The sequence below is a fragment of the Dendrobates tinctorius genome, unplaced genomic scaffold (genome assembly GCF_039654945.1).
Source record: "Dendrobates tinctorius isolate UK_male_01 unplaced genomic scaffold, ASM3965494v1 ptg000011l, whole genome shotgun sequence".
NCBI lineage: Eukaryota > Metazoa > Chordata > Amphibia > Anura > Dendrobatidae > Dendrobates > Dendrobates tinctorius.
This window is the reverse complement of record NW_027361679.1, coordinates 71,058,160-71,073,427: the sequence shown is the minus strand read 5'-3', so window position 1 is coordinate 71,073,427 and position 15,268 is coordinate 71,058,160. Positions and strand designations below refer to the sequence as shown.

At 42.4% G+C, this 15,268-nt stretch overlaps 1 protein-coding gene across 5 annotated transcripts in view; it reads left to right on the top strand.

Moving 5' to 3' along the window:
• Nucleotides 1-8,913: 8,913 nt before the first annotated feature.
• The window catches only part of INTS10 (integrator complex subunit 10), an 82,845-nt gene continuing 76,490 nt past the window's right edge, over nucleotides 8,914-15,268 (top strand). The window contains exons 1-7 of one of the 5 annotated variants that reach the window (XM_073543199.1): nucleotides 8,914-9,140; nucleotides 9,449-9,516; nucleotides 11,348-11,451; nucleotides 12,042-12,181; nucleotides 13,393-13,474; nucleotides 14,063-14,203; nucleotides 14,348-14,519. In XM_073543199.1, coding sequence (XP_073399300.1) covers nucleotides 9,000-9,140; nucleotides 9,449-9,516; nucleotides 11,348-11,451; nucleotides 12,042-12,181; nucleotides 13,393-13,474; nucleotides 14,063-14,203; nucleotides 14,348-14,519 — 848 coding nt within the window. In that variant the 5' untranslated portion in view covers nucleotides 8,914-8,999. Of the gene's footprint in view, nucleotides 9,141-9,448; nucleotides 9,517-10,337; nucleotides 10,357-11,347; nucleotides 11,452-12,041; nucleotides 12,182-13,392; nucleotides 13,475-14,062; nucleotides 14,204-14,347; nucleotides 14,520-15,268 lie in introns of those variants that run through there. The other 4 variants (XM_073543202.1, XM_073543217.1, XM_073543221.1 and 1 more) reach the window with 4 other exon arrangements.

Sequence of the window (15,268 nt, the reverse complement as noted above, 5' to 3'; positions counted from 1 at the left end):
CTATTTCTTAGAACAAATTCATAGACTGCACAAATGTTATTTAGTATGGTTTTGTTGAAAACTGTTTTTTTGCCGCTTACATAGTTTATTACATAATGATATATATATATATGTAATCAATATTACATAGTGTATTACATATTTACAGTTTATTACATTTTTTTGTGTTCTAAAGTTGTATTCCAATAAATATATATTATGTTCTATCTAAATATCTTGATTATTGTATCATAAAAATGATTAAATGTCTGATGTTCACATTGTACTATAATAAATTTTTCACTTAAATATAAGCAATATATGTGGGAGTCTGAGTCGGAGTCGTGGACTTGGAGTCGGAGTAAGGGAAATTGAGGAGTCGGAGTCGCAGGTTTGGCTTACTGACTCCACAACCCTGCCACCAGGTGCAGTAACTTTAGGGACAAGGACACAGACTCCCATACCTGCATACTAAAGGGACACTCTAACAGCAAATTGTCCATTGTCTCCAGTATATGGGGGCACTCTTCTCTGGGACAGGTTCTGTCTGATACATTCCTGCACTTTAGATTATCTCTAACGTACATTTTACCATGGAGCGCCAGCCATGCTACGTCTCTCATATGAGGGGGAACTCTGGAATCTAGCACGTTTTTTGCAGCCTGTTTTACATCTAGACTCAAAGCGCCCCTCAGTTGCACCTGGACACTGAAGTGAGATGACAGGACATTCTTTCCTACTAAGCTGCTTGACGTCATCATACAAGATTCTTCATCTGACGACCTTACTTATTATGTGGATACCATACCAAGAAACATTCTTTAGTCGTCCTGAGATTCTCTTGATGGGGTCGCCTACCGACCACACAGACACGAACTGCTGGATCTGATTCTTATACAAACAAGACCATAGCACCCATGGAATATAATGTAGTCCCCCTCATATAGTATAATGCAGCCCCTCCATAGAATATATGGCAGCTCCCTCATAGATAGAGCATAATGCAGCCCCTCATAGAATATAATGCAGCCCCTTATATAGTATAATGTAGCCCCTCCATAGAATACAATGTAGCCTTCCTCATATAGTATAATGCATCCTCAATAAAATATAATGTAGCCCCCTCATAAGGTATAATGAAACCGCCATACAATATAATCTAGCCCCCCCATAGAATATAATGCAGCCCCCCGATAGAATACAATGTAGCCCCCTCATAGAGTACAATGCGATCACCCCCCATAGAATATAATAAATATAATACAGCCCCCCATAGAATATAATGTAGCCCCAAATAGAATATAATACAGCCCACCTCCCCATAGGATATAATGTAGCCCCCCATATTATAAAACACAGCCTGCCCCATAGAATATAATGTATATTGTACCCCCCACGGTATATAGCACAGCCACATAGTATATAACACAGCACCATATGATATACAGCACAGCCCCACATGGTATACAGCACAGCACCGCATGGTATATAGCACAGCACCACATGGTATACAGCACGGCACCACATGGTATATAGCACAGCACCACATGGTATACAGCACCATGGTATACAGCATAGCACCATGGTATTCAGCATAGCATCATGGTATATAGCATAGCACCATGGTATATAGCACAGCCTGCATCTCTCCTCCCCCAAGAGAGAGGCCCCACAGTACTCACTGTTACATTAAAAAAAAAAAAGCACACACACACCCCTCACCTCTCCTCGTGCCCTCGCTGCTCCCGGCTCCTCTCTCAGCCTGCACTGCCAGGCACACAGTGAGTGCGCGATGACATCATTGCACACCCGCAGTGTCAGAGGCAGAGCGGGGAATGATGGAAAAGGGAGCGTCAGCTGACGCTCTCTCCTCCATCATTGCTTTGAACTGTACCTAGTTCAAAGCGGCGGTGGGGGGAGTCGGTGCTGGCAGCAGACGGCCCTTCTGCCTCATGGGCTCCATAGCGGCTGCGTGATGTCCCGTTAGCTGGTGGCCCCTAACGCCTGCCTGGGCTGCCTGCCCCTAACGCCGGCCCTGAACAATGGTTGTAATGTAAAAAAATAAGTAAAGTGCAAAGGGGTGAATGCTTTTGCAAGCCACTGTAAATTGTTTACAGATCTCGAACAACACGGCTCTGTTTACTTTATTGTGTAAATGTGGTAGGGGGCCGGATTGGGGGGTGGTCCACTGCTTTCCACGACCGGACAATGCAAAGACGAGACGGAGGCAGAATTCAGTTGTAACACATCCGGGTTTATTGGCTGTCCTCCTGACGACCTTAGCCATGCACTGCAGTTCCTTTACAGCTCTCCGTTTCCAGGCCCAGGTACCTTTCACCTTTCCTTTAGTCGTGATGACATCCCTCACGGATCTTTCGCTGGGGCTGTCCTAGACCAATCTACCGCCAGCGCTTCACCTGCCCGGGGCCTCGTTTGTCCTGCGGTACGTTGTGTCAGGGCCACCCCCCCGACTGTCTTCTCCTGTTAGTCCCCTGGTCAAGCTCTTCACCGTTCTCCGTCTTCTGTCCTGAGTCTTCCTCTGCTGAGCTCCTCCCAGGACTAACCTCTCTGGAACCCCAACCATTCCTATTTATCCCCTCTCTCACTGTGAATTTCCCTCCTGGGTTCCTATCTCCCCGCCCCCAATGACTAAGCAATTTCTATAGCCATAAGCTGATGTTAAGTCCTGAACTACACTCCCCCTGCCATCTTGTGGTCAAATTTCGGTACTGCACTCCCTTTTCTGTCTTTCCCTGCTGTTACCTTTCTGTCATTGCCAATCTCTGTCTATAGTGCACACATCGCCCCCTCCTATTTCCAGTCAAGTCTGTCCGTCAAGTCACTTTCCCCACATAATGGCCATTGCCATGGCCTGGGAATTGAAGCTTATGTCCTAATCAATTGATCAATGGGTGTACTAGGATCAGTTATATAAAAGAAAGTCATACAACCTCTTTAACCCTTTCACGACCAAGCAATTTTAGATTTTTGCGCTTTTGTTTTTTTTCTCCTCTTATACCAAGTGCCAGAACTTTTTTACTTTTCGGTCGACATAGCCATGTGAGGGCTTACTTTTTGCGGGACAAGTTATACATTTAAATGACACATCCATTCTATCATTGATTTATACTGTAGGAACAAAGGGAGCGCAAATAGGGTTTTATCCGATGGTAAAAAATATATGATTATATATTATCCACTCACCCGCTGCAGGAAAGGTAAAGCATATAGAATATGTGTTCAGCTGCTGCACGTCCAAGGGTCAAACCAGTGACCGCCGACATATAAAATTTATGGTATTTTTTTATGGACTTTGTGCACTGCCAAACATTAGACTCAGATCCAGTTGAGATGAAAGATTATGGTTTTATTCCCAACCTGTTTCGAAGTAATAAATACTTCTTCCTCAGGGGATGACAGACATAAAAAACTGGCGTTGTGGCCAGACTATATACACTCCACATTTTGAAATTTGGCGCCAACAGTCACATGTTTTTTTTTTTACAAAAAGTCAAAGTTCAAATGACGTTTCAAACAGTCACATGTTAAAACTTAATCTTCATTTCTATAAAAAATAACACCATTTCTTTATTAATTCACAGACAAAATGTAAAAAGGACGAAAAAAGAAATTAAAAAAAAAAAAAAAATTATAGATGATGAATCCAAGAAAAACGATCCCACTTGAAGAAAAAGAAAAAAGGAGAAAATCAGAGACTCTGACCACTACACCACAACAGATACTGATCTCCAAGGAAGAAACAATTTTTATACATGAATAAAAAATATACTTTACTGAAAATGTATAATAAATATATATCAACCAACGACTGCAGAAAAAATAATTGCAGAAAAAATAATAATAATAAAAAATAAATAATAATAAAAATATATTGATGCTAAAAATAAAAATGTGTTTTAAATAATTTTGTACTTGTCCTCATTGATAAAGTACTTATAAAAGAGGGAATGATTTATAAAAAATATATATATATACTGGATTAATAAAGAGGAAAAAAGTCCAAACTAAAGAAGAAGGATGGATTGATTTATCTTATCACGGACTGAGCATCTCGACCAATTGTGCTGTCAATCACAGAGGATCGACCCACGGTCAGGAAGAAAGCAAAACCGAGGACACAATAAGGTCGCTCCCCATATTGGGATAACCCTGAAATTTTTTTTTTAAATTAACACTGCAAAGACACACATAAAAAACACACCGCCGCAGAGGATCACTTCGGGAATGTATATAATTATTTAGAAATCCGCCACCAGAAAAGGTCACACGTACCTACTGACCTTGATTAAATATTTTGGATATAAAATACTAAGGATCATAAAAATTATTAAAATATTACTCTAAAATAGTTGAGCAATGGAAGCAATTTTTTTAACCCTGTTTATACCGGAATATATAAAGGATTCTATACAAAAAACAGCTCAATTCTGCTGAAAAAAAGAAAAGGAAAAGGAAATACTAAACGTACTAATACTCCAGAGAAAATCAATTGCATGTGGCGTCAATCACACAGAACTGACCCACAAAGGAAGAGGGTACCAAATGTGAGAGCAGGATTGCTCCCCGTACAGAGAACTTATCACAGGACCAGTTCTAAGTAAAAAAGGAATTGCATATAAATATATATGCTAAAATATAATCGATCCCCACAGGATCAATACAGAGTTGTCACATGTGGAATATAACCAATATTCACCCAAAAACTGTATCAAACTGCATGTAATTATTTCTAGAGAAAAGTTGAACATAGGAGATTTGAGGATGAGGCATAAATAATTTGAATATAAGAAATAAAATTGAATACATATACAATAAATTTATAAAGATATTTCATTTAGTCCATATGGTTTCAAGGACCTTGTGATAAGTTCTCTGTACGGGGAGTGATCCTGCTCTCACATTTGGTACCCTCTTCCTTTGGGGGTCAGTTCTGTGTGATTGACGCCACATGTAATTCTTTTGTTTTATGAGTGATTTTCTCTGGAGTAAAAGTACGTTTAGTATTTCCTTTTCCTTTTCTTTTTTCAGCAGAATTGAGCTGTTTTTTTTATAGAATCCTTTATATATTCCAGTATAAACAGGGTTAAAAAATTGCTTCCATTGCTCAACTATTTTAGAGTAATATTTTAATAATTTTTATGATCCTTAGTATTTTATATCCAAAATATTTAATCAAGGTCAGTAGGTACGTGTGACCTTTTCTGGTGGCGGATTTCTAAATAATTATATACATTCCCGAAGTGATCCTCTGCGGCGGTGTGTTTTTTATGTGTGTCTTTGCAGTGTTAATTTAAAATTTTTTTTCAGGGTTACCCCGATATGGGGAGCAATCTTATTGTGTCCTCAGTTTTGCTTTCTCCCTGACCGTGGGTCGATCCTCTGTGATTGACGCCACAATTGGTCATGATACTCAGTGAGTGATAAGATAAATCAATCCTTCCTTCTTTAGATTGGACTTTTTTCCTCTTTATTAATCCAGTATATATATATTTTTTATAAATCATTCCCTCTTTTCTAAGTACTTTATCAATGAGGACAAGTACAGAATTATTTAAAACACATTTTTATTTTTAGTATCAATATATTTTTATTATTATTTATTATTTTTTCTGCAATTATTGATGATGATGTCATTGCGCACCCGCAGTGCCAGAGGCAGAGTGGGAAATGATGGGAGAGGGAGCGTCAGCTGCCGCTCTCTCCTTCATCATTGCTTTGAACTGTACCGGCGTCTATGACGCTGGTATAGTTCAATGCGGTGGCGGGGGGAGTCTGCGCTGGCGGCAGGCGGGCCCCCTGCCTCACGGGCCCCATAGCGGCTATGTGATGTGCCACTAGCTGGGGGCCCCTGGGGGAGTGGGGGCCCTAGGCAGCTGCCTGGTCTAGCACAAACAGAAAAAAATGGCTATGAAAAGCCCTAGCCAGCTCACCAACCACAGCCAGAGCACAGAACTTCATCTGGACCCAACGAATGTTGATTGTAGACAGAAAAATCAAGAACTTTCCAGCTACTAAAATGCTTACTTTATTTCAGAATTCAAATATATAGTACATCGGTTTCCCCTCATAAGCAGATGGATGTGCTGTGGGGCACTAAATCATCAGCTACGCGTTTCGATCCTGAACGGATCTTTTTCACAGCTGTGATAAAGATCCGTTCAGGATCGAAACGCGTAACAGGACCGAACCGTTCAGGATCGAAACCAGCATCTGTAACCTTACTGACGTCTACACCTGTTCATACAGCCGGCTAGACAGCGCTGGACCCAAGGAGGGTAGCCAAGGCAGAGTTTTTTTGGTTTTGAAGAATGAACATGTCGCTTCTTTTCACCGCTTTATGGTTTCTGAACCCTGAAACAGTTAAAAAGAGTGACATACAATGGAACTTGTGATGTCGTAATTGTAATGTCATTTTGGCATTATGTTCATTTTATGGAGCACTTTTGACTGGAATCCCCCGGCCACGTTCACATCTTCAGTATTTGGTCAGTATTTTACCTCAGTATTTGGTTAGTTTACCTCAGTATTTGGTCAGCAGTTTACATCAGTATTTGGTCAGTACTTTACCTCAGTATTTTACCTCAGTATTTGGTCAGTATTTTACCTCAGTATTTGGTCAGTTTTTTACCTCAGTATTTGGTCAGTTTTTTTACCTCAGTATTTGGTCTGTAGTTTACCTCAGTATTTCTAAGCCAAAACCAGGAGTGAGTGATAAGGCTGGGTTCACATCGCGTTAGGTGGCATCCGTTTAATGCATCCGTTACTAAGCGGCACTAACGCTATGTAACGGATGTGTTAACGCACCCATTGCCAGTCATTATAGTAGCGCATCCAAACGCGTGTCAAATTCGACATGCATTAGAGATGATGCGTTACTTTGTGACGCACCTTCAAACGCGGTCTACCGTGTTTTCGGGTGCGTTAGGTCTAATGCACAGCGAACGGATGCGTTCCCTGTGCAAGACCTGTATTGCTAACGCATTGTAACGCAATGCTACCATGCGTTAGTGCAATTGCTCAAAAAAAGACAAAAAGGACATCAGCGTTAGCGCATCCGTTTAACGCATATGATAAACGGATGCCACCAACATGATGTGAAACTAGCTTAATACAGAAGTGGTGATATGTTTCTACTAGGCTATGTGCACACGTATACAGAAAATTTCTGCATAAAAACCGGACTCCTTCCCAGAAAACGCGCGTTTTTTTCTGTACGTTTTCTGCGCATAAACGCGCGGTTTTTATTCGTTTTTTTTTTTGCGCGGCCCCAGACACACAGAAATAGCTAGAAATGTGGAATTTCCCGTGAATTTAATGAGCATGCTGCGTTTTTTATCGCAAAGTGTTTTTTTCGTGGAAAAAAACGCATCAATATGCACAAAAAGTGCAAAATGCATTAAAATGAATGGGAAGCATTTTTAAGCATATTTTTTAGCAAAACGCTGTGCATGAACACAGCCTTATACTTTTCCTCTAAGACCGGGGTCACACTAACCGACGCAAAATACGGTCAGTATTTTACATGCGTAATACGGATGAATGTCCCCTAAACAGTGCTCCGTATGTCATCCGTAATCAAGGTGTGGTCGCGTATTTTGCGCATGTCAGCATCCGTATGGCTTGCAAAATGGACATATAATGGAGCCCTATGACAGGGTTTCTAACAGAAACCAAAGATTAGATATAGACACATAGAATGCATATATATATATATATATATATATAAATATATATGTATTCTATTGTGTCTATATCTATTCTTTTGTTTCTTTGTTAAAACTGTCAGTGTGAGTTTACTGTATAGCGCACTGAATTGCCGGCTTTGCTAAAAGACACCTGGTGCGCATTTCTCGCAAGTCACATGTGTGGTCCGTGTATAATGCGTATTTTTTGTGCACCCATAGACTTGCCCGTAGTACGCTGACAATCGCAGCATGCTGCGAGTGGCACGGAGCGTAGAATACTGAGGAGAAATATACGGCTGGTGCGAGGGACCCCATAGAGAATCATTTGTCCGTGTCTAATGCGTGCTTTTAGCGCCTCTCACTCGGCCGTATTCCTCGCCAGTGTGACCCCGGCCTTAGGGTGTGTGCACACGCTTCGGAATCTGCTGCAGATTGATCCGCGTGGATTTTTCAGGTTTATCTGCGGATAGGTCTGCGGTTTTGCCCTGCGGTTTATCATCTCCACAATGGAGGAGATAGGAAACCGCTGCGGAATCTGCAGAAAGAATTGACATGCAATTCTTTCTGCGGATTAGAAACCGCAGCAAAAATCTGCGCTGAAAATTCCGCAGCGTCTGCACAGCGGTTTCCATTTCCCATAGGGAATATTGGTACTGTACACGGCAGCGGCCAACTCCGCTGCGGATCCGCAGCAGAATCCGCAGCGTGTGCACACAGCCTTATTGTTCCTCTCCTGGTTGTGGCTTACAAATACTGAGGTAAAATACTGACCAAATACTGAACGTGTGCACCTGGTCTGACAGTTCTGGCAGATTTTCTCTTTTTTTGGGCGTGTCACGGACACTTGGGGAGAGCTGGCAAGTACAGCATTATTATAGAACAACTCTGAGAATTGTAGCTACTGGGAATAAACTGTAATAACAGAAATTACTGAAAAAAAATTATCCTGCAACAAAAAGAAACCCACAGAAAAAAAGGAAAAATCCCATTGAATATTAGGCATCATGAAGTATTTGGGAAGAAAACATAATCTGCAGTATATGAGCAGTGACTGCCGTAGGAATGCTACTTTGCACGCTATAACGGTAGGGGAATCGGTGTGGAGATGTACGAGCGACATTCAGCTCCAGCCCGAGGGCACAGTCCAGACATGCGCAGTAACACAAGGCGGCTTACAGCCAGCAAGATATCTGCATAGAGGAACGAGTTGCCATAGTGACAACAGCTACGCCAAAAGTCGCAAAACGAGAACCTGTACAGTTCGCGCATGCGTGGGGTGGCACCGACTAATGACGATTAAACACTACGCCGCAGATGTTTCCAGACATGGCGGCGCTCGGGGACTGTGAGTTCCTTGTACGGAGGGCGCGGGAGCTGGTACAGGAAGATACGTGTGCAGCCAGGGCATGGCTCATCACTGCCCGCACCCTGTACCCGCAGGATTTCAATATCCAGGTTTGCACCAATACAACCATCCACGGCTATTAAAGAGTACCCCCCCAGCCTTAATATGAGTGGTGTAGGCCAATATGTCTTTTCACGTAAATGAATGAGGAATTGGCCAGAGGTCGCCTAACCGTGTATTGGGCATTTCCAGAAATAGGGGGCGCAGGAGCATGGTCTGTCCCATAGTATGAGGGCTATATACCCTACAGGCTGCACAGAGGGGGCTTGTATAATAACATGGAGCTTTTGGGGTATAGCGCAGCCCTTCCTGCTCTGTGCGTATATGGCAGACTCACTTCTGTTTTCTCCTTCCTCAGTATGAGATGTACAATATTGAGAGAAATGCAGAGCGCACGGCTTCAGCTGGAAGACTGCTGTACGACATGTAAGTCCTCATCCTCCTGCTGTGCGACATGTAAGTCCTCATCCTCCTACTGTACGACATGTAAGTCCTCATCCTCCTGCTGTACGACATGTAAGTCCTCATCCTCCTACTGTACGACATGTAAGTCCTCATCCTCCTGCTGTGCGACATGTAAGTCCTCATCCTCCTGCTGTACGACATGTAAGTCCTCATCCTCCTGCTGTGCGACATGTAAGTCCTCATCCTCCTGCTGTACGACATGTAAGTCCTCATCCTCCTGCTGTACGACATGTAAGTCCTCATCCTCCTGCTGTGCGACATGTAAGTCCTCATCCTCCTGCTGTGCGACATGTAAGTCCTCATCCTCCTGCTGTGCGACATGTAAGTCCTCATCCTCCTGCTGTACGACATGTAAGTCCTCATCCTCCTGCTGTACGACATGTAAGTCCTCATCCTCCTGCTGTGCGACATGTAAGTCCTCATCCTCCTGCTGTGCGACATGTAAGTCCTCATCCTCCTGCTGTGCGACATGTAAGTCCTCATCCTCCTGCTGTACGACATGTAAGTCCTCATCCTCCTGCTGTGCGACATGTAAGTCCTCATCCTCCTGCTGTGCGACATGTAAGTCCTCATCCTCCTGCTGTGCGACATGTAAGTCCTCATCCTCCTGCTGTACGACATGTAAGTCCTCATCCTCCTGCTGTGCGACATGTAAGTCCTCATCCTCCTGCTGTGCGACATGTAAGTCCTCATCCTCCTGCTGTGCGACATGTAAGTCCTCATCCTCCTGCTGTGCGACATGTAAGTCCTCATCCTCCTGCTGTACGACATGTAAGTCCTCATCCTCCTGCTGTACGACATGTAAGTCCTCATCCTCCTGCTGTGCGACATGTAAGTCCTCATCCTCCTGCTGTGCGACATGTAAGTCCTCATCCTCCTGCTGTGCGACATGTAAGTCCTCATCCTCCTGCTGTGCGACATGTAAGTCCTCATCCTCCTGCTGTGCGACATGTAAGTCCTCATCCTCCTGCTGTGCGACATGTAAGTCCTCATCCTTGGTGGTCTTTGCAGCAGCCGTGCGTGTCTTACACCTAAGGATCTGTAAGTTTTTCGTTAAAATTGGAGACTCATCGGTTCACACTTATCAAGAATGGCATAATTTACAACAAATATTCTTTATCAAATATGAAATATTGCACATTGAAGGTAAACGTGAACCAAATTATACCCGTGCCACCTTTTAAGCCTGTTTAGTATTTTCCCCGGTGTTAGAAGCTGTTTGGCGTGCCTCCAAATAGAGAAGGTGCAGGCGCTGCATCACGAGTACAGCTAGATCCCAAATTGAAAATAAAGGGATAAGGGGGATATAGGGCTGGTGGTCACCTTATCACGTAGTGCTCAGATGGGCACATCTTGCTATTAACATGTAGATATAGGGTTAATCTACAAGTCAATGGTGTAATGAAGTTGTCTGGCTGCTTCATGTGGGAGAAGATTAACTTAATGCCACCGTTAATAGCGTCATCCAACCTGACAGGGATGTTCTGCCATTCTGAATGCACTTGGGGACACACATCATCAAGATCCGTTGCTGGCAGCTTACTTTGCAATTGTCAACCAATGACATCCTTGATGCATTCGATGGCACAGAAGTCCAGAGACGCTGCAGGCTTATGTAGCACATTTCGGCCACACAGGCTGCTCACTCACTCATTGAGCCTTAATGTTGGATCATTTCGAGCAGACATGACCGAAGGTTCAGTCTTACTGTATTTTCTTTGAAGTGAGTATTTAAATGTAAGAATGATACTTTCTTGAAGCACGTTTTATCATTCCATTCATGTATTTTAAGGTTTGTGAACTTTTCGGACCAGCCTGTGGTCTGGAGGGAAATTAGTGTGATTACGGCAGCACTTCGGAATGATTTACAAGATAAACAAACACAATTTTTACGAGGTGAGATGCTTTCTGTATAGTACCCTGGGGGCTCTTCTGTGACTTTAAGCATTTTTGATCCCATTCTCTGGGATGTGTCTCCATGTTAGGGCTCATGCTCTTACAGGCAGATGCTGGCTGTGTATGACCTGCTCCTGAGCCCTTTCCACCCATGTGGACCCTGGTGTGGACGTTCAATTATGTTCTTGTATGCCAAGGTGTTAACGAGGGTTAATAGCTTACGTTTCTCATTCTTCCTGGATTCTGAAGACAATTTGGTATCGGTGGTTGTGGTGTGTGGGGCAGGCTGTCTTATCTACTAGTACAAATTCCACTCATAGGTTAAATGCAGTGTTACTTTACTGTATGATGTGCCTTCCATAGAAGTCATATATGTGCCTGTAGGATCCTCATGGATGATACTGTTCATCAGGGTTTTGTAGATGTGCCATCTCGTTCATATTGCGTTGTGCTGGGAATCTTTTTGCTTTTTTTTTCCTGGGTTTGTATCAGTAGGTTTTGGCTTGTTTTGTGATTTAGGTTGAGCCCTCTAGTATAATAACCTATATCATAGTTGTGTTTTAATGCCATTTCTGCTTTACATTTCCCAGCCCTGTTTGAGGCTCTCCCCGGCCGTGTCCAGTGTGAAATGTTATTGAAGGCTACAGAACAATGTTTTAATACGCTGGAACGAGCAGAAATGTTGCTTCTTTTGTTGAGACGTTTTCCCGAAACCGTAGTACAACATGGGGTAAGGAGATTCATATTAATAACACATGTTTAAACCCATTTTGTATGAGCACTAGATGGACATTTAGACCATTATAACCATTGTGTGTAATATGAGTGCATCCGACTAAAGTCGCTCAACTCTAACGATCAGCATTAAGGCAGGTTCACAAGAGTGTATAAAAAAAAAAATGAGCCCTTAGACATGAAATATAGTATATAGACTATAAAGCCTAACGTTCAAGGGAATAGTTCCTTTTTGCTGTCAGTTTGCTAAATCGGATACCTGGGTGAGCTTCCTGAGCATAGTCCTGCCAGTCAGTATGCACTGGAGACACGGCAATGAGGAATCACAGGCATAGTTCTTTATTTTATACAGATTTTATTTTATTTGTTTTATTTTTTTTTTACCTCTGACCAGTTTGAAAAAAAATATGGCACATATACGCTTTGAAGGGTTTGTCTAGAACAGTAGTTCCCAGACTCCAGTCCTCGCGGACCCCAACAGGTCATGTTTTCAGGATTTCCATAGTGTTACACATGTGAGAGAATTCCTGATGCCTTTATGATACTTCCATCACCTGTGAAATACTAAGGAAATCCTGAAAACATGACCTGTTGGGGTCCGCGAGGACTGGAGTTTGGGAACCACTGGTCTAGAATATTGGAAATACTGGCCATGTGCAGAAAACCCATTAAAGCAATCCAGTGCTTTTTCTCCAGTGGTCTACAGCAGGGTTCCCCAACTCCAGTCCTCAAGGCCCACCAACAGGTCATGTTTTCAGGATTTCCCTTGTATTGTACAGGTGATACAATTATCACCTGGGTAATACTAAGGAAATCCTGAAAACATGACCTGTTGGTGGGCCTTGAGGACTGGAGTTTGGGAACCCTGGTCTACAGCAATGAATTCATGTCCATCACTCATCCAAACAGTGCAGCCAATCACTATCATCATTGCTGACACTTTCATGTATGGCATGTGACCATTGAAGCCAGAAATTGATTTCAGCTGTCACATGAATGATGGACATGCCGCCATATTGCTGCAGGAATAACAAGGATCTCTGAGAGAGAGCAATGGCCATTTTATTATTTTAACATACTTCTGTTTTTTGTTTTTTTTTATAAATCCCAGACAACCTTTTTAACACATGGCATTATGAGCTTGTCAGTCAAATTCCAGGTTAACCCCTAAGTGACAGTGTCAGTTTTAATTTTTTTTTTTGCCAGGTTAGCTTAGGTGAAACTTTGTTGGAAGCCGAGAGTATGGAAGACCAGGAATCGCCTGTGAACTGTTTTCGAAAATTGTTTGGTAAGTGCATTGATAGGAAAATTAATGAGTACACCAATGATATTGTGGTTTAATATAAAGCCTAATGCATATGGAGCTTGACTCATTACGATTGGCATTGTACGCGACAATCTTAATGAAGGGGCTCGTTGGTGTAAGACGTGCCGAATTTATTGAGAGGTGAATGACACTTAATGAATTACAACTGGCCAAATATACATAATCAAATTGGTGTGCATTTTAGACAAGCTGACCTTGACTGGCACAAAATTTTTGCTTAGCTTTCAATTGCGCAATAATGTTGCAACATTTGAAGTTTTTACCCCAGGAAACTGCCAAAAACCTCTTCATGAATTGGGTCTATTTTTCTTCATTTCCTATGGGAAACAGTTGAATGCAGCCTATCACTATTTAGCTGCTGTCTGTACAGGCTGCATAGAGACTGCTTGTAATGATCCTCAATTTTTTTCACTGACCGAGGGTTCAGAAAATGTCTGCCCCATCTCTAATTTTCTACAAAATCTTTGTACTTTAGATTTAGCAGTTCTTTTTAATTATACTAAACATTTTGTACCTTCTATGTAATGTTGAACATTTTTTCTCTTCTAGTGTGTGATGTTCTACCCCTCATTATTAACAACCTGGATGTCCGCTTACCCTCCAGCCTGTTATACAAATACCTGAACAAAGCTGCTGAATTCTATATAAATTATGTGACGCGGTCACCCCAGACAGATCCCCAGCATCAAGGTATGAAAGGCCACATATGCTTGCATGTAAATGTTATGCAATGCTTATTTAGCTTTCATTTGCTTTCGCTAGTGTGTTTGTATATATGTGTATATATAATATATATATATATAATTAATTAATGTTAAATTCCTTTATGACCAGGTACACAAGACACATCCGATTTACTTTCGCCCACCAAACGAAGCTCCCAAAAATATATTATTGAGGGCCTGACAGAAAAATCCTCACAAATACTGGACCCTTGGGATCGACTTTTTAAAATCCTGTCTGTAGTTGGCATGCGATGTGAATGGCAGATGGACAAGGGAACCAGGTTGGAATGGATGCCAGTTTTCTCAATTATGTTACCTTAGCATGTTTTGTCTTGGTCTAGAATATATACTGGCAGTCTCCAACTTAAGAACATCCAACTTGCGTATGACTCATAATTCCAAATATTATTATTATTTATTTATATAGCACCATTGATTCCTTGGTGCTGTACATGAGAAGGAGTTACATGCAAATTACAGATATCACTTGCAGTAAACAAACTTACAATGACAGACTGATACAGAGGGGAGAGGACCCTGCTCTTTCGGGCTTACATGCTACAGGATGGTGGGGAAGGAGACAGTAGGTTGGTGGGTTGCAGCAATTCCGGTGTTGGTTGAGGCAATATCTCCGGTAGTGGTGAGGAGGTAGCGGGGTTATTGCAGGCTGTAGGCTTTCTTGAAGAGGTGGGCTTTCAGGTTCCATCTGAAGGATCCAAATGTGGTTGATAGTCGGACATGTTGGGGCAAAGAAGTCCAGACGATGGGGGCTATTCGGGAGAAGTCTTAGAGGCGGTTGGGTGAGGAGCGAATAAGTGTGGAGGAGAGAAGGAGGTCTTGGGATGATCGGAGATTACGTGAGTGAAGGTATCGGGAGATTAGTTCAGAGACATATGGGGGAGATGGCCTTGTTAGGTCAGTATTAGTAATTTGAACTGGATATGCTGAGGGAATGGGAGTTAGTGAAGAGATTTGCAGAGGGGAGAAGCGGAGGAGTAGTGAGGAGAAAGATGAATAAGTCGGGCAGCAG